General features: G+C 29.3%; 2 protein-coding genes across 2 annotated transcripts; one reads left to right on the forward strand and one right to left on the reverse strand.

The window, feature by feature from the left end:
• Positions 1–3424: 3424 nt before the first annotated feature.
• On the reverse strand, positions 3425–3625 carry OCT59_026698 (uncharacterized protein; the record flags this gene model as incomplete). The annotated part of the gene is made up of 1 exon (XM_066143361.1): positions 3425–3625. The coding sequence occupies one exon, from the start codon at positions 3623–3625 to the stop codon at positions 3425–3427; it is 201 nt and encodes a 66-aa protein (XP_065992887.1).
• A 1009-nt stretch (positions 3626–4634) lies between these two features.
• On the forward strand, positions 4635–6347 carry OCT59_026699 (uncharacterized protein; the record flags this gene model as incomplete). Its single annotated transcript, XM_066143362.1, has 1 exon — positions 4635–6347. One exon carries the CDS (start codon positions 4635–4637, stop codon positions 6345–6347), a length of 1713 nt encoding a protein of 570 aa, XP_065992888.1.
• Between the last annotated feature and the right edge of the window lie 12562 nt (positions 6348–18909).

Genomic DNA, 18909 nt, shown 5'->3' on the forward strand with positions numbered 1-18909 from the left:
ACTCGGGCTTCCCTTTATATAGAATACCTGTTATTGTTTCCAATACCCTATTTATAACATTCCGCATAATAATATTTCAGCTCAATTCCTTTTGCAGTTTCGGAATCGGCCTTAGAAGTTTCAGATCCACCCGTATGTACCGCATGAATCTTAGCAACGGGTTGGTTTAATAATCGAAGTTTATTCAAATTTATTTTATCCACTTCTTCCCATGTTGCTAGAACATTTGATGGCATCTGAAGAAGTTTTTATATCTGATTCAGAAATATTTTCTGGATTCGCGTCATTAATAATTCCCAGTCGGATCATGTAGACTTTCATCACGTAAGTGATATGATAGATTTCTGAATTGTTGTTGTTTATCCGAGTAACCTGTTTGTCTTTGCATAGCCTCAAGTTTATAAATTTCTTGAAATTGACTATAGGCACTACGACCTCAGATAAATGATCTGATTTTCGAGAGTCCTGAGAATACATGAGAACACCACATATCGGAGGAAGCTGCCCAAAGTCACCAACAAGAATTATGGATTGGCAACCAAAGGAATATTGTAGTGATCGGGAAATGCTTGCCGCAGTCGTAAAGCAAGAAACGGCGTCCTATCATACTTCATCGATTATAAAATATATATATTTTAGTTTTCTTTGGAGTTTCTTCAAAAAATTCACCTTCAAGTTCAACGTTTACCCCGCATATTGGAACAGAAAGTGATGAATGTATAGTGCTGCCTTCGATGTTAAAAGCCGCAACACCTGTTGGAGCAACTACCATATTGTTCTCATGTAAGTTATGTTCCTTTGCGATCTCATGTAACCTTCCTCGAAAGCATTAATAAGGTAAAATTTACCGGTTCCAGCAGTACCCATGATAATAATTCGTAAAGGTTCTATGGATTGATTTGTTATTTTGCCAATACAATGTGATTCTACACTTTCACGTATTAACCTTTGTTTCACATTTAGAGTTCTAATGTCGATACTAGCTGAATTATTTCCAACTTGAGTTACCAATTGCTTGCTGGATGAAGCTTTCTGCCTCTTCAATTTCAGGATATCGTAGCAAACTTTCGTCAACGTAGCTATTACTAGAGCTTGGAACGGCGGCTAAGATATCTATCATATGATTATTAGAAAAAGTACAACCTTTCAGGAATTTGAAGTAAAGTCGTGATTTCTATCAATATCACGGGCACTAAAGTCATCTAAGCTACGCGTCTGTCTATTTGACATCATTTCAGCCAATAACATCCAGTCAGTTCGAAGTTCATACGTTTCCTGTGGTGTGTCGTCTTCTTCATCAGAATCGTTGATACCATCAACTTCTATATCATCCACAGCAGGTTCATTAGGATCATCATTAATTTCTACAAGATGTTAATTATATAAAATATAAATCAATCATGAAAGAGTGTGATTCTCTGTGAGGCTAAGTAGGTCTCTATAACGAACATGTAAGAGGACTTTTATACGACAAAATTCCAGGACCATTTCGAATGGGAGATGGAGTTGCCTTTTACTAATTTATATTGCTGATCCTATTTGAACAATGAAAGTTCCTCAAGTTCGGCAGGTCTATTACAATATCTTTGTAGAGGTGAGGGATCTGTTTTCATAATTCCATTGTTCTCATTATTTGGATCATTTTCATTACTATCACGAAGCTGTCGATTCGCTTCTTCGTTAAGTTTTAGACTAACAAAATTTCGGCTACTATGATAGAGCGGTAATTGAAGAAGATGACAAGTTTCTTGCACCGAAAAATCACGTTCTCCGACTGTGCGAATGAGCAACTATTGGAATGCTTTAACAGCTGGATCATTGGGTTATCATTACGAAGAGCTTTGTCCAACACTTCTGAGAAGGCTAAGGACCCTAAGGACCGTCGTTTTGCTTTACTAGCATACTTCAAAACATACTGTAAAGCAGCATGCGTGGTAAGGATGGGCTTCAAATCAACATTTGCCCTTCATCCCTGTAATTGAATGCGATCATGTGGATTTATAAGTGGATCATTTCTGGCAGTTTTTAGTTCTAGGTGATCATTATTATCGATCAATTCAGCGTAGTCATGCATATCATCATTAAGGTCTTAGAGCGTTTTTGGAATGGGTGGTGATCAGGAGGAGGTGCGGGATTGATTGTTGTAACTAAAGAATCCAAGCAATGTACTACTTTTTCCATTATTTCATCATTATTTTTCATCTTTTCCTAATCAATTTCTGGTGCTCCTTTGTGATGTTGCCACTCAAACCTTCACCATACCGTAATACTTTGTCTGCTATGAGTATCGTCTTGCATTAAATCCAATATTTCGGCTACTGCCCTTCCTCTAAATTTTGTCGAACAAATACGCGACCTTCTGATAATGTTCTCCGTCTCATTAATGAATTTAGGGCAAAGTAACGCCACCGTCGATGACGAGCAAATCGACCATCATTATAGACTAAAAGATGTTTAAAGTATTCCGTCGGTTTTATTTCTTTCATTAAGGTCCGTGACTCTCCAAGGATAAAATGTAGGAAATGCTCTTGCTATATATCCACGAGTATGAAACTCATCAACCGGAGAAACTTCGTTATGCAGCCAATCAATTCTCTCATGATTATGTTGCGCTCAATTGAGAATTTCATTAATTGCCCTGTCTTCATTAAGTCCGGTGGGTAATGAAGGAACAAATGTTTGTGAGTTGAAAGAATTTTCCTCATGTCTTCATCGTCAGGTTCTTTTTCAGAACTATTAGTTCTATCATCCGAAGTTTTCCGCAATCGAACCATTTTCGGGAAAAGTTTGTAATATTTCATCATCAATATCGATATCACGATAGAATTTATTATTTGCCTTCAGCCAATGAAGAGCTCGCATTACTTTTCCCCGACGAACATGAAAATCCCGAAAATTGGATCCACCTTCAGAATGACGCCGATAGATCATGTAGAAGTCGTGCCGCGAACTCTTGCACATCTTGTGGAAAATTAATAGTATTTCACGATATGCATACTGTCCTCCAAGAAGGATGTATACCGAAATGACAGGAATACTTGCGCGATCAGCATTTCTTCTACATCAGTTAAGTTTTAGAAAATAACAGTATTTAGTTATATATTTAGAATTTAGAAATATACTAATTAATACCTACCTGGATCCATATTGTTTTAGGATCATTCTCAAACATACATAAGGGAATCACCCATTGCACGTTTCACAGATTATTTTTGAGATTGTTCATTATGTTGCGAAATTGGCGCAGAAGCTTCCGATCAGCAGGCATATTTTTGACGCATACTTGACTTCTTTTGTGAAAGCCTTGCTGCAATTTGATTTGGAGTTTCTTTTGCTATAAGCGAATATTTCTTACGCGCAAGAGCGCGCCGAGCCTCTTCTTCAACTACCGAATGTGCTTCACGCTCCTCGTCGGTCTCTTCATTCACTTTGCGCTTCCTTTCTCACGTGCTAAGCGTTCCTCACGCTCCTCATTAGTCTCTTCATCAATTTTCCGTCTTCTCCTTTCCCGATAATGTGCCAAATGAGCTTCTTCCATATCAATTAACATATTCTCTCTATTCTCTTTATTCTTGAGATGATTTGGAAAAGGAGTTATGCGTACACAATTATTGTATATTCTCATTAAAGTGATCTTATCATATTGTAATCCGATGTAATACAAGGTTTTGGAAATGCTTACAATTTGGCTCGTGAATAAAGAAAAAAAAATTTGATTAAGTCGCCAATTATAATTATACATATTATCGTTTTAATTAAGGGGCGTTCCTTTTCGACTATAGCTTTTTTCGGAAAAAACAATGCGAGTTACATATAGATTTTACTATTTTAATGCACGTTGCAAATATATTGTTGTTCATTAGGAGACGTTCTTTTTCCTTATAACGTGTATTTTATGTTACATAATTTATCATCCGCGTCACATTTAAAACAAATTAAAAAATAATATTTGTATTAACCGGTTTTAATATTCCATAATTAAAAGTTAATTTTGTCCGAAGCTTTAGGACATTTACGGTTAGACTCTCTTCATGCCTGTCCACACGCGTAATCCACCAATCATTTCTATTGTCGTGCCAACACGTTTTACTCCTTTTTAGTATCCGCTCCTACCTTCGCCGTGTTACACTCCGTGTACGTTCTGCAATGCAAAAATTATCTTTTTGACCCTGTACGACATCCTTTTTTACCCTCCTATATGTAATACAGTATATGCGGGTCAAAAAGGTAATTTTTGCTATACTACCTATATCCCTTAAATATTACTCTTATTATCTTGACATACGTTTATAATTTCTAATTCTTTTATTTAATAATTTCAAAACTCCACATTACATGAATTCATACAAGAAAAAATCTTATTTTATTTGATGAAATAGAAATTGAATAAATAACGCGACGAACTTTAACGGTTTTCCGTTTTTCTAGTGTATATTTCTTTAGGGGGATCCGTCCAAAATCCCGAATGCCGAAATCAAAAATAGCATCACGTGATATAAAGGTCAAAAAAAGATTTTGTCACACTACAATCCGGAAAAACTCCATATATTTATCACACAGAAAGTCGATGAACGAATAATTTTTTCTCCTTATATTTTTTAAACCAACTTCTGCCCTGATATAGCAAAAAAAAAATGGCATATAAACTTCCAGCGGATTGTTTAAATGAAATTTTTGAAAATTTGGAGCAAAATAAACCCGCTTTACATTCGTGTTTATTAGTTAATCGCCTTTGGTGTAGAACTTCCGTTAGAATTTTATGGAGGAATGTTTTGAACTTTAATAGTTCTGATATTTCTCGTCAATCCAAAGTGGAATCATCAATCCTTCACATGTTAATTGCATGTCTTCCTAATAAATCAAAAAAACTCTTATCTGAAAATAGAATTGTTTCATTTTCCACATTCACACCACCACTATTTAACTATGCAGCATATTGCAAAGTCTTGCCAATTTGTAGAATTATTAAAATAGTTGAAAATGTTTATATTAATCAATTTGGAAAATTACTAGTACTAGATAAAATTTTCCAAATGTTTACAAGCCAAATTTCATCTTTAAAAAAATTGATTTATCCTTATTATAATAAAAAATATCAAGATAAATATGAAATCAAATTTTCTCTTGCTGAGTTCCCCGGGGCAAGAGAACTTTCAGAATTATGCTGCGGTTCAGATATTTCTCCTAATTTTTTCCGTTTTCCTCTCACTGAGTTCCCTGGGGCAAGAAAACTTTCAGAATTACGCTGCGGTTCAAATATTCCCTCTGAATTTTTTCAACAACTTTCACAAATAAGTCATAATTTACGAACAATTTTTATAGATTTTAATGGTCTAAAAGGCCTAGAAGGATTAGAAGAATTAATTTCTAAACAGAAAAATTTAAAAAATTTAGCTATGTCAACTTTTGACGTGAGTTGGGAAAATGTTGTACCCGCCTTAAAAAGTCAATCTAATACAATAACAAAATTACATCTTTATAGTAATAATATTTGTTTACCATTATCATTTGTTAGTTTTTTCATAAATTTACAAGAAGTTATTTTTTCATTTCCACCCGATGATGGTGTTGATAATGACTTTATTGAGAATTTTGTTAAGATAGAAGCCTCTCATTTTCCCAGATTACAAGTATTAAAAATACCTTTTCAGCGTCCAAAACCTGAGAGTTTAATAAAATTCTTAAAAAATAATGGGAAAACCCTTAAAAAGCTTTTTATATGTGAACTTGAGAGTGCAGCAATTTCATCTATTGCTAATTTTTGTCTAAATCTTCAAAGTCTTTTTGTAATTTTTAAAAGTAATGAATTACATTTATTACAAGCAATATTTATTAGATGTCAATACTTGGAAAGCATTAAAATTTGGTGTGGGGTAGAATATTTAAACGAAACAGAAGTATTAGAAATTGTTGCAAATCATTCACCAAATAGTTTTCATGAATTAAAAATATATAATGCTGATTCAGATTCAAATTTTGCATCTCCGGGAGATATTGAATTTGTATCTCCGGAAGAATTAGAATATGCATCTCCAGGACATTTTGAAATTGTATCTCCAGAAGATTTAGAATCGGAAGATTTAGAATTTGTATCTCCGGAAGATTTAGAATCTTCGAAATATTTAAAATTTGTATCTCCGAAAGATTTAGAATCATTTTTCATAAGCTGGGAAAATAGAGTACCAAAAAAATTACTTTCTTTAATAATCCTTAAGAAAGATGAAAATAAATTATTAGATGAAGAAAGTATGAAAATAGCTAAAAAATATGAAAATTTAGGTGTTATTAAATTTTGGACTAAATTGTACGATGACGACGAAGTAGAAGAAGTATTTGAATATTTTTAAAATATTTATTACGTTTGTCTCTGTTATAGAATACGAGAGTAACTAACAAGATTGGATTTTTAAAATTAGGATTTGAAGGAGGCTCTTTTAGAGAAATAAGGATATGGTTTTTTCAAATTAGTATTGAATGAATCTTTATTTTATATTTTATAATACAATATGCTAATATCTTTATTTTATATTTTATCATACAATATGTTATTATTATATAAGCAATTTATTTTATAATAAATATTTTTTCGATAATTCGATCTGTATTTAAGTTGAACTTTTAATTTTTAACACAGTCTCAAATCTGAATGATCAAGCGAGCCCTTTTGGGTGTGAAATTCATTGGGTAAATCTAATTGATAAATTATAGTTCACCTGTGGTCAACAGTTGGTGAAATGGTGAAAGAGAAATTAACAATATTTTTTGTTCTTTACTAACTGCTTTAATCAACACTTGGTTAATTTCTAGACAGCGTTCACTCGGTTTTTACACAAAAAAAAAAAATTGCTACTATTAAAAATAACATTATTTTAGGTAGTAATGATTCTTTCCTGTAGTAACTTTTTGTTTTTTTGGCTACTTTTTGTTAGGAAGAAGAAAATTCGATTCTTATTATCATGCCAAACACGAAATTTAGCAAGTACCGAGGTACACAACTACAAAATATTAAGGATCAATATATAAAACCAGAATGGTGATATCATCATCACCAAAGAATTAAAGGAAATATTATTTAAAGATCCATTTCCTTATCATATTAGGAGTATCAATCTTCATTTGCTACAATAATTCTTTTACCATGAATATGCGAAACTACATTTCATAATAAACAAATAAGAATATTTAACGCAGAAATGATATACTCTCAATTGGGTCAAAAATTATGTGGTCATGTGATGGCGATTTTGTCCAATCAAAGAATAAATTGGCTGAATCTTTTTTTCAATTTTTAGATACAGTTAATGATGCGTAAATAAAGATTTCGATACGTCGACGGTCGAACCGTGTTTTGTATCTAGACTAACGAATCAACTTGTCCTTACTTTATTGGATATGATATATTCCGTTATTACAAAATTTTTTTTAAATTTGAAACGTTTTCTAACGTTTCTCTTTTTTCTTTTTTGTAGTTTTTGGATTTCGGGTTTAACTGCAATGAGCATTTGGTGTATTTTTTTATTTGATATTTTTGGATAATTAGATTATTAAACAGATTTTTTAACATAGATTTTAATATGGATACTAATATATCGAATAATATATCTTTTAATTAATAAATGATTAGCAAACAATTAATCTATTTAACAATGAATAACATAACCCTTTTTAGCAATAAAATAATCTAACGTTATATACAAATTTATTAGGATAATGTAGTGATTATACATAAAGTAAAAAACTATATAACTATTCTAATATTATTATAAACTTGTAAACCATTCGTCATTCCGCTATGGAACCCCACATGTGCACTGTTGGTTGACTAATCAGGTAAGCGACGTTTGAAATGCCCTGATGTCTATGCCTAGTAGGCCACAAGACCCACTGCACTGCAATTAAGCAAATGATTTTCGTGACTTCCATGGTTGCCTGGATCCGTTGTAGACTAGTTCGGCTAATCTTCCATATCTGTAATAATATTTCGTTCCTTCTCATCCGTAATCATACTATTTGATTCTTCAAGTCTTGATCTCATGAAGAAAATAGGTTTTATTAAAAAATGCCTGATATAGTTAATTTCTTGTTGGCAAAATCAGACTATCTTGAATTATACTACTGGAAATAATGCTTTTTTCATATAATTCGCTTTAAATACAAAATATCAGTAAATTTTTAGAATTGTAAAATAGTATCAATACTAAAAAGATATATATATATATATATGTTTCTCTTCATTTTCTATAATATTATTTCGCTCCTCCTCTTTTGTAATAATGTTATTTCGTTCCCCCTCATTTGTAATAATGTTATTTCGTTCCTCCTCACAAGAGATGGAAAGTTGTGTTAACGAAGGTGAAGGTTCTTTCAGAAGTTTCGTTGATTCAAACTTTAAATGAAAGTGAATATCTTAATGCATAAATTTCATAAACGCGCTCAGCTAACTTCTTATAAACACTTTTTTCTTGAGTTAACGATTTCTAAAAAATTTCTTTCACAAATCATGAATTTTGTAGACTACAAAATTCTTTCAACAATATTGAACTCAGCGATACAAAATGATCGGCAATCTATAATCAATCTTGTCGGACATTTTTATATTAAATACTATTGCTTCTGAATGGTGTTTTCACAAGTTTGAAAACGTTTTGTTGTAATATAAATGCCCTAAAAATACATTAAAAAAAGGTGTTACATTACTTAGATATAGTTTTATAAAACTGGTAAAACTAAAACTGCCAAAAAAAAAAAAAAAATTATTTTCTTTTTTTTAAAAAATATTATTGTTAATCTAAGCAAGAATATACTGTATATTATATAATAGTACAAAAAACTTTGTAAAATTTGCAAAATTCGCGAATAATTACCTGAAATATGAGCTGGAATGGTGACTTCCTCCAAAAGTAAACTCTTTAAATTTCATAACAAACGAACAAAAATTTTTTTTTGTGGCATTCACGTTTGGCATTATTATTATAAGTATGACTTATGTAGGACAAAATCGGAGTTGAAATGACGTCATTCATATAAGAACTTGTGTTGAGTGGCGGATTGGCAATTAAATATAACATTAGTAAATAAAAATGCGTTTTTAAAGTATAAATTATTTCTGTCATACTGTTTAGTATAAAGTTTATATTTATAAATTACAGTATAAATAAGCGTTTTTTATAATAATTATCCTGCAATTTCTACAAAAAATTTCATATACAGTATATAAATTCTGATCCAGAGAAATTTGACCATCAAAGTAAACAGTAATTGTTTATTTTGGGTACCGACAATTTATATACAAATTTTTATATCAAATAATTTTATCTGTTTAAATATCCATCTGTTGCTTTTTTGTCTCATCTCAAGCTCAAAATATATCTCTCCAAGATATATCACCTCAAGATATATCATTCCTTATATAATGAAAGTAACAAATCAAAAATTTTTGAAAGTTATGAATTACTTTTTCGTCTCATCTCAAAACATATCATTGCGAGATATACAGTATATCGTCTCATCTCAAAACATATCATCGCGAGATATACAGTATATTGCCTCATCTCAAAACATATAATGAAACATAATGAACGCAATATTGCAATTTAGCAGTTAGAAGAAAAAAATCATAAACGCTCAATTTATTATTTTAAACATTTTTTACATTTTTTAATATTATCAATACTTACTTTCTCACTCTCAACTATTATACTCATATGCCAAAAAATAGGCAAAGGTTAACGGTATCGTGCAACTTTTACAACATTTTGCCAGAAAATAAAAGCAAAATGTTCTGGCGAACCCAGTCTGTACAAAATGCCAAAAACGTGACAAGGAATGCATTTTTGATAATCAAAAAAAGCAGGATCAAGAGGACTGAAAAAGTTGAAAAAGTAAAAAGAAGCTTTACCATTGATTTTAATTTGAAAAATGGAATAAACATATTATTGATGAATAGTAATTATATATTTAGCATATAATCTAAATATTGTAATGTTTTTAATATAATTATAAATACATGTGGTAAAATTTGGGCTTGAATTTGATTTTAATCTTCTGAAAAAATGGATCAAATCATATAGTAAATTTGGTACAGGAGTGTGATCCATTATTAATAAATGCAAAACTTTAATTAAATTTCAAAATTTAAAAATTCTTTGTCTTTTTCAAATTCCGTATAATTAGTTTGGACCCACATTATGAATTTTTAAGAGATGTGTTCAAATATATATATGTATATAGATTTTTTGAGATAACCTATACCAGACAATTGGACATTTGTGATACGAATAGTCTCACAAAAAAGTGTATTCCAAAAACAATCTATAAGATTTTGGCCATTCACAGTCAAATAATAATCTAAAAATGCATGTGATTAAAATGCGCATATAATATTTAATAGTTAAAAGTTTTAGTATATTCATATAGTGATAACAATATAAGTTATAATCAAATGCTTGGCTATTTACCGAAGTAGCTATCACGTTTAATTTTTATCTTTTACATACAAAAAACAATATATGCGCGTTATGTTTTCACCATATCAGCGAATGGTTAAATGACAATAGAAAATTGTAAGGTTAAAAGTGTTTATATTATATTACAAAATTTATTTATTTTTATTTTTAAAAAAAAATGAATACATGAAATGAAAAATAGTTAATAATATATAAGAAAATTCTTGTTTTTTGTAAAATGACGTGGCATTTTTCTTGATGTATTGGTGAGAAACGACGTGGAATTTTTCCTCTTCTCCATAATACTTTTCATACAAACGAAGTTGTTCTTGGTGATTATAATCAGGAATTCAGGATACGAATATAAAGTATTTTTCCTGATGCATTGGCACAGGAAATAAAGTATTTTTCCTGATGTATTGGCACAGGAAATAAAGTATTTTTCCTGATGTATTGGCACAGGAAATAAAGTATTTTTCCTGATGCATTGACACAGGAAATAAAGTATTTTTCCTGATGCATTGACAGGAAACACATATCAAATGAATTATTATTGATTGGACAGGTTTTGAGCATAAAGACTGTCCAAAATCTGCCCAAAACTTGTCCAAAACGGTTCAACCGCCTCTCCTCAAGATCACTCTTCCACGCGTGATATGATCTTAAAATTAACATATTTCCTATAACTAATCCACCTGGAGGCTCTATCACGCCAAGAAATATAATATAAAAATATAAAATAAATAAAATAAATAAAAGTAAAAAAATAAAAGAAAAATAAAAAATATAAAATAAAGAAAAAAATATATATATAAGGAAAGAAAATATATAAAGAAAATAAAAGTAGAAATATAAAGAATTAAAAGAACGTGTAAAATATTATAGAGATAATATATTCATTAAACTATAAATAGTAATATAAAATAAATAATTAAAAAAAATAAAAGATAAAATAAAATAAAATAATAAAAAAATATAAAGAACTAAGAATAAAACGTATAAAATTTAAAATATGTAAATAGTGGCGACAGATCGGATGATGGATGAGGCGAATGATAATAATTATAAGTAATAAGATATATGATATATGATATTGATATTATTTGTATAATTGAGATAATATTTGATATTTGATAATATATAATGGAGTTATATGAGAAAGTTATTGTGTGATATAATTTTTTTTTGTAAAAAATAAAGAAAAGATCTAGAGGAAATTTCAGAGCTTTTTTATAAGAAAATATTTGGTATTCACATTTACGAATAACAATATTTGTAATCTATGAATGAACAAAAATATTATTACTAAAAATAAATGACACATTAACAATAACTTTATTATTAATCATAAATTTGTTCTAGACATTGAAATTCCGAAAAAGAATAATAAATAAACTATTTATGTTTAGTTGTGACAAAGAATGATTTTACGAATTTCTACAACGAATTTCTCACACAAAATTAATATTGTTGTAACCGTGAACCTCCGCGAACTTCATGCAAATAGGCGTTTCATCTATCAAGTAAATATTGTAACCTTATTAGTAACAATAATTATCTTTATTCTACCAGTTGAAATGTTGAATTTAAATTATCTAAAATAATGTACTTTTAATCTATTAATTTTAGAATTCAATTATTACCGCGTCGTAATTTGTTCAAATTAATTTATAAAAATAAATAATATATTACAGTTGGAATATGTTCTTCCATGTGAACACGTTCAATGATAAAATTTTAATCAAATGAGTCATGAAAATTTTATTATAAAGAACGCTTCAACTTTAGTGATCGTCTATCGATTCTGTCGATGTGTCACAATAGATTGCCATATATGGTTTGGTTTGTAATGCCGAAGATTTATCAAAGCCATCGTGATGTGAAATATTTCTTCCAGTTTAGGATTATACTTTAATAATATTTGTTACATCAATAAAACTTAATCAGGAATCATTTATTGAAATTTTCACACAAATAAGCCTTTTTCACAGATAGGGAAAATCATTGGTGTAATATCCGATCCAAGTATTAACAGTAAATCAGAAATTTGTTATTGTTTCCCATTTTGGCAATTACATATTTTTTACAATACGAAGTTCAATGTAAAGTATATTTTTATTATTAAAAAGAAAAACACTCAAATTGTATGTAGAAAATGTTTAAAGGAGCAATATGCACTATTTATCGAAAGTTATAATGTAAATATTCGTGCAATTTCTTATATATATTTTTCGGTACAAAAAAAAAAAAAAAAAAGAATTAAAAGCTCATTAAAAAAAATATTACGAAATTTTATATGATTTTCTCATCTTGTTTTACATTTATGGCAAATAGATTGATAAAATCCTAATTGTGGATACAAATCGGGACACGTAACATCCGATCGATAAACAATAAAATGGAACTTTTTCAGTTTAATGAAATTCTGTAAAAGGAATAAAGATAGGGATAAAAAATATCCCTTGTTTGTTTTTTTCTTGTGTCATTGTTCGTTATCAAATATTTGTCAGTACAAACCATATGAAAAAAAAAATGTATCTATCATATAATTTTACAATTTTTATGTTATGAAATCTATACAGAAGATGCGGTAATTGCTTTTTATAATCGTTTCGATATCGGGAATTTTGCCACATTTAACAAGAAATAAAGCCACAATTGCAAAATTGCAATATTTCTTTCAAGAGCAACATCAAAAAATTAGTTGACCTTTTGTACGACATTCATTTTTCTGCGCAATTAACTTATCTTTATAAGAAAAAGGAGGAGTGGATAGTACATATTTTTTGACGGAATTAATTTAACCGAAAAGGTTTTAACAAAAGTGAAAAAGTTAATTTTTAACATTTAACATAAAAAGAAATGTAATTCTAAAAGTAATTGTTAATTATGCAGTGACACGATATCAATAACGTAAGTAACGTAATGCAAAAATTCGACTAATCATTATGCTTGATATACTGATATGTACACAAGATCTAGGTTATATTTAGTTTATAGTTTCTATCATAATATAACTTCTTTTAGAATTACAATTTCGCAATGATACTATTCGAATAATCTAGAAAAATCATTTAAAATCATCGTATCACTAAAAATTTTTTTAAAAAATTAAGAACGTTATTATGATTTTAGATGGGAAGGATAATTCATAATTTTGGATTCGCTATTCAATCCCCCAAGAAGCTCTAAATACGTATAAATTAATTTTCGATAAATCTGGGATAAAATTAATACTTGCGATCTATTGGTTGACGATCACGTGAGTGAACAGAAACATCGCGTGACCACAAATTTTCATATTGCATAGAATTGTCCGACAAATTACTGCTTCGTCAGACTTTCGCATTTAACGTTGATTTACGTGAAATTACAGTTTCAAAATGAATATAAGAGGATGATCCGCTAATATAACTGTAGCGTGTGTTTTAAGTCAATAAAGCATATCAATTATTGGAGGAAAAAAAGCGACACTAAAGATGATCCAATTTGATAAAAATACAAGAATCGCGTTTACAAATTCAAAATTGGATACACCATCAACAATGGACATGGATTGGTATCTAAATAGGATTGTTCATATTCACAACTGTTAAATCCAACTCAAATAATTTAAATATGGATTGGATCGAAAATTCGAAATTCAACCCAATTAATTAATTATTATTATTCATATATTTTGATAGTAATTAACGCAAAAAGTAGCTTTCATTCAAAGAATAAACTGAATTTTGTTCTTTATTTTATAATTCAAATATTTATCATTTTAAGAAAAGCTTCAAACAACAATTAGGATCTTATATGTACTTTGGAAATGAATCACTATAATGATGACGCGAAATTGATTTTGAAATTGAGAACAAGGAAAATTTTATGATGAATATTATAATGAATATTATCTTGTTTAGAGAATTTTATTTAAATTATTTCACCAATTCTGCCGAAAACTTGACATATCTTAACGAATATAAAGGCCACTTTATTAGGATTAAAAGATGATATCATTAGATAGACAATCACGTAAGGTTAACGAGCCACATTCTTTTTTTTCAGGCATAGACACAATAGCCTAAGTCATGGAATCTACTATTTTAGTTATTTTAGTTAAAATTGTTAATTGCATATAAAGAATCAGGCATATTTTCTCTTTTTTCTAAAACTAACCAGCTTTGTAACAAAAACTTCGATCGTGATCGCTATAGTATCATTATCATCAAAGATTTTGAGGAAACATTAGATTGAAATAAAATAAAAATAATATTTGCTTAACTGTTAAAGATTCTCAAAATATAAAGTATTTTACCTCTTTTTTTTAACATGAAATCCTCTTAAAATCAATGTTCAGTAACGTTCAACATAATTCTATGCAATATTTGAATCGTATAGTTAAACATAAATATTATATAATATTAAGTAAAATAAACTTATTATTGAACATTCTAAACTAATATCATAGAGGCAATATCATCTCTAAAATTTTTAAAATTTTGATTATTTTAGTAAAAAAGAAAAAATTCTATATAATAAAAAATTTTTATACATTATATCTACCTTAAATTTTCTCTCTTAATAGGTTAAGAAACACATTTTAATAGTATTTACAGCGTAATTCTAGAAAATTGTGTGATCTGTATTCTAAAATCTAAACTGTAATGTCTAAGTTAAACAACAAATTTATTACAATAAAAGACTTTGTGCTAATAGATTATCAATATCTGGATATTATTTTGATCGGCGGCTTAGAGATCAGTGTTGCTTCACGTGATCATATATTGGGACGGTTTAATTTGTGAAATCTACTTTTAAAAAAGCGAGGCGTTGTTTCATCACGCCTTTTGTGCTTTGCTCAGTTGAATGAACTCACTTTGATCAAAGATTACCCACATGAATATTAGTGATCATGGAAATAACAACTATTTGATTTACAGTTTTACCGTTTTACTGGTACGCCTTATAACTACTGGTTACTTACTTTTTTATTCAAATTTTATTGATTTTATATAATGGTTTGTAGAACAATAAATTCCCTATTTGATATTCGTCTTTGGATCCTAAAAGACTTATAATATTGCCTGGAAATTCATAAAGGAGCTTGGCAAAATCACCCAGAGTCGAACACTCCTTTAGATCTTTTGATTTAATGATTAAAGACTTAATTCATATATTTTATTCTTATCTTAAACACTTTTAGTTGTATGTGTTCAGAGAGCATAAAATGCCGTTGCACATTCAGCTGCAACTTCTAAGCAGAAAATTGAACTAATAGTTATCAGCCGATATCAGGATGGGTTACGACTTTTTCCTTGACGTCTTATTCTCCGATGAATGTAAAAGTTCATTCTTCTTAATTACAAATTCTTCGCGCTCACCTGCTACCCGAAAAGAGCCTGTTCTATTTCTGGAGGAGCTGAAGTATAGCAAGAGTATTATCAATCTTCTCGTTTCACTAGGAACAAAACGATGATAAACATTGACTTAAGTGCAACCGCTTTCTATGAAGGTGGTCCACTTGTCCAAATTGTTAAAAAATATTGGAACTTAGATCTCCTTACGATCTACGTAGGGGCCTTTCTGAAAGGGACATCAAATGGTTGAGAAAACAATCAAAAACCTTAAAATAAAAGTTAAACATAGAAATGAAGCCCGAACTAGTTACAAGATTGAAAATTAACACAAACTCCCGCATCTTCGAAAAGTTGCTAATAAATATTATTGTAGAGTTGATATTCCCATAATTTGGGGAGATCCTTTGCATCAAATAATTATAAATAAACATTTGTATATAGTGTTACGATACAAAAAGGTAGAATATTTTTTACCAACATTACCTACTGAATATTTCAGGTACAAAAGCTGACGATTTGCAAAAATTGCATTTGTTGTGATAGGGTTCGCCAAAAGCAATAGAGTAAAAAGCCTTAAGTCAACGTCGACAAAAATGCGTGGATCATATATTGCAGAGATAAGAGAAATTTGTAGGTTTACGTATCAATGTATTTGCCGAGTAACATAAAAAAATATATTGGATTGCGTGAAGCTTGGATGAGAAAGTCATTTGAACATGAAGTGGGATTAATAATGTATGCTTACGATTCATCTAAAGAATGGAAAGAACGCGATTTATTCGCTGCGACCCTAATCGCTTGCCACTAATACATGATGACAGACATATACTTTGTGTTTATAGTATTGTAAAATAGACGCGAGGTATCCAGATAGATATGGAACCTTATATGGGATAATAATGACGGTAATACGTAATTAACATATTTATAATATAAAATTCATTTCGTATTTATCAATTATGTTTAGCTTAGTTGGACTTCAGATACATAAAATCGTTGATTGGATCAAAGATTTTAATGTTCATAATTTTGGTGAATTTAAGCGAAATTTATAGATTTCAATTTTTTTACTCAAAAAAAAAAAATATTACTTTTTATTTGGATAATTAGATTAATTAACACAGATTTGAATATAGATACACTCTTTATCGTCATGATGAAATAGTACGCCTTAAACAAGATCCCGACGTTATTAATTTTAATGTATTATTAACTAAGATGTGGGAGTCTAATGAAATGAATGAATTTTTTACAAAATTATAGCAATTGAGGGAAATCGGTTTAAATTGAGATATCAACAATTGTCGAATAATGTATCTTTTTAATTTTAAAATAATAAATAATGAATAAAAACAATCATGAATAACATAACACTTTTTATCAATAAATAATCTAACGCTATATAACTAACTATAAGATAATTATCGTTTGTTACTATAAAATTAACCTTATTTAACCACATCGACAACCCCGATGTTTATCATGTCACCTTTTCATCCCCCAAAAAATTTCCCGATCATGACATTAGTTAAAGATCGTTTATATGAATGCGTACAATTTGATAATAGTTTTAAACAACTATTACCATTTTACCTAATATAAAAACATAATAATATTAATAAATCAAATAATACATCTATTTAAATAATAAATAATTACCAATTCAAACAGTCGCGCCCCCCTGTTTAGTGCCGCCACTTATTAGTAGCTAAAAGATAAAAATATAGGGACCTTTCAAATACCTGGTGTATCTCCTAATGATTTAAACATTAAATTTGATGAAAAAAGCTACATCATCATCATAACAATCTATAAATGGCGCTAGAGTATTGAATTGATATTGTGCATGTTAAGAGATAAGCACCTGTCACAGCACTTCTTGTTGCCTTCTTAGTATGTTCTTGCTGCCTACTTAGTATGTTTACCCATATTACTGAAGCAAACTTGTTCAAAGATTGAGTATAAAAAAATAAATATGCATTGATGTCATTCTTGAAAGTATTTGTTCGTATAATTGAAATTCAGCGGTAACACTATTTGACCCAAATGATAGATGATGTAGTTCAAGTTGTGAAGCAATTTCTATAATAAATTTAAAAGGCAATTTAGAAATTAAAACAATTACTACTAATGAACATAGTTGTCCTGAAAAATCTGCGGGCACAAGTATTAAAAAATTTTTGATATACCCTTCGTCCAGTGTTTCTTCTTGAAATCTCTGTTTCTTTTGTTTGTTTGACTTTTGACTTGATGGGCGACAATTTGCTAGTCGACTTATTGATCTTGTCATTTGGTTCATTCGGATTACATTCTTCCGTTCTGTCTTGTTGACGCTTAGTTAAAGTAATCCACAAATAATACAACAAATCTTTATAGCATTATCTAAATCTCTATCGATAATTGCTCGCAACCTTCTGAACACTATGTCATCATAAATACACAATCTGAAAATCTCAACTACACTAATTTTTGATATAGATATTTGTGCTAAAATGATAATTGAACTTTCATGGTCTTCTCCTTCACACTTTTTGTTTTCTATAAATATTAAAAACCAATTTAGACTTTGCTCAGTCTGGTTCGGGCTGAACCCAAAAAATTAGATTTTAAATGGTATACGCTAAATAGTCTATAATAAAATATTTATATTTATATAATAAAAATTTCCCACTCTCATCTCTTTCAATATGCGTACTTTGAATGCTACTTACAAAACTCGACAGCATATCTGAGAAACCGTCTTCATTTAATAATATTCCAATGTAAGTAAATTATTGATCGGAACACGCTCTTACAAACGCAGAAACAACCACTGCTCAAGAATCATGGTCTAATAGCTTGTTGTACCAAAGCTTTTTGGAGTTGGTAATTGGTCTAATAATTGTCTAAGATAGAAAGTATTAACCATCGAGAGATCAGACCAATTTTTAAGCAAGATACTAAACAATACAATTAAAGAAATATGATTAGAACTTTAGTTTTGATTAAAATAAACAAATGCAAAGAATACTGAAGCAAACGTTGCAGGAATAATTTGTATATTGAGGAATTAAATCATTTTTAAATAAGTTAAATACCAATCACTCACCACATTATAACATTTTCCTACATATAAATAG

This window comes from Rhizophagus irregularis, chromosome 6 (assembly GCF_026210795.1).
Source record: "Rhizophagus irregularis chromosome 6, complete sequence".
In the NCBI taxonomy this organism is placed as follows: Eukaryota; Fungi; Glomeromycota; class Glomeromycetes; order Glomerales; family Glomeraceae; genus Rhizophagus; species Rhizophagus irregularis.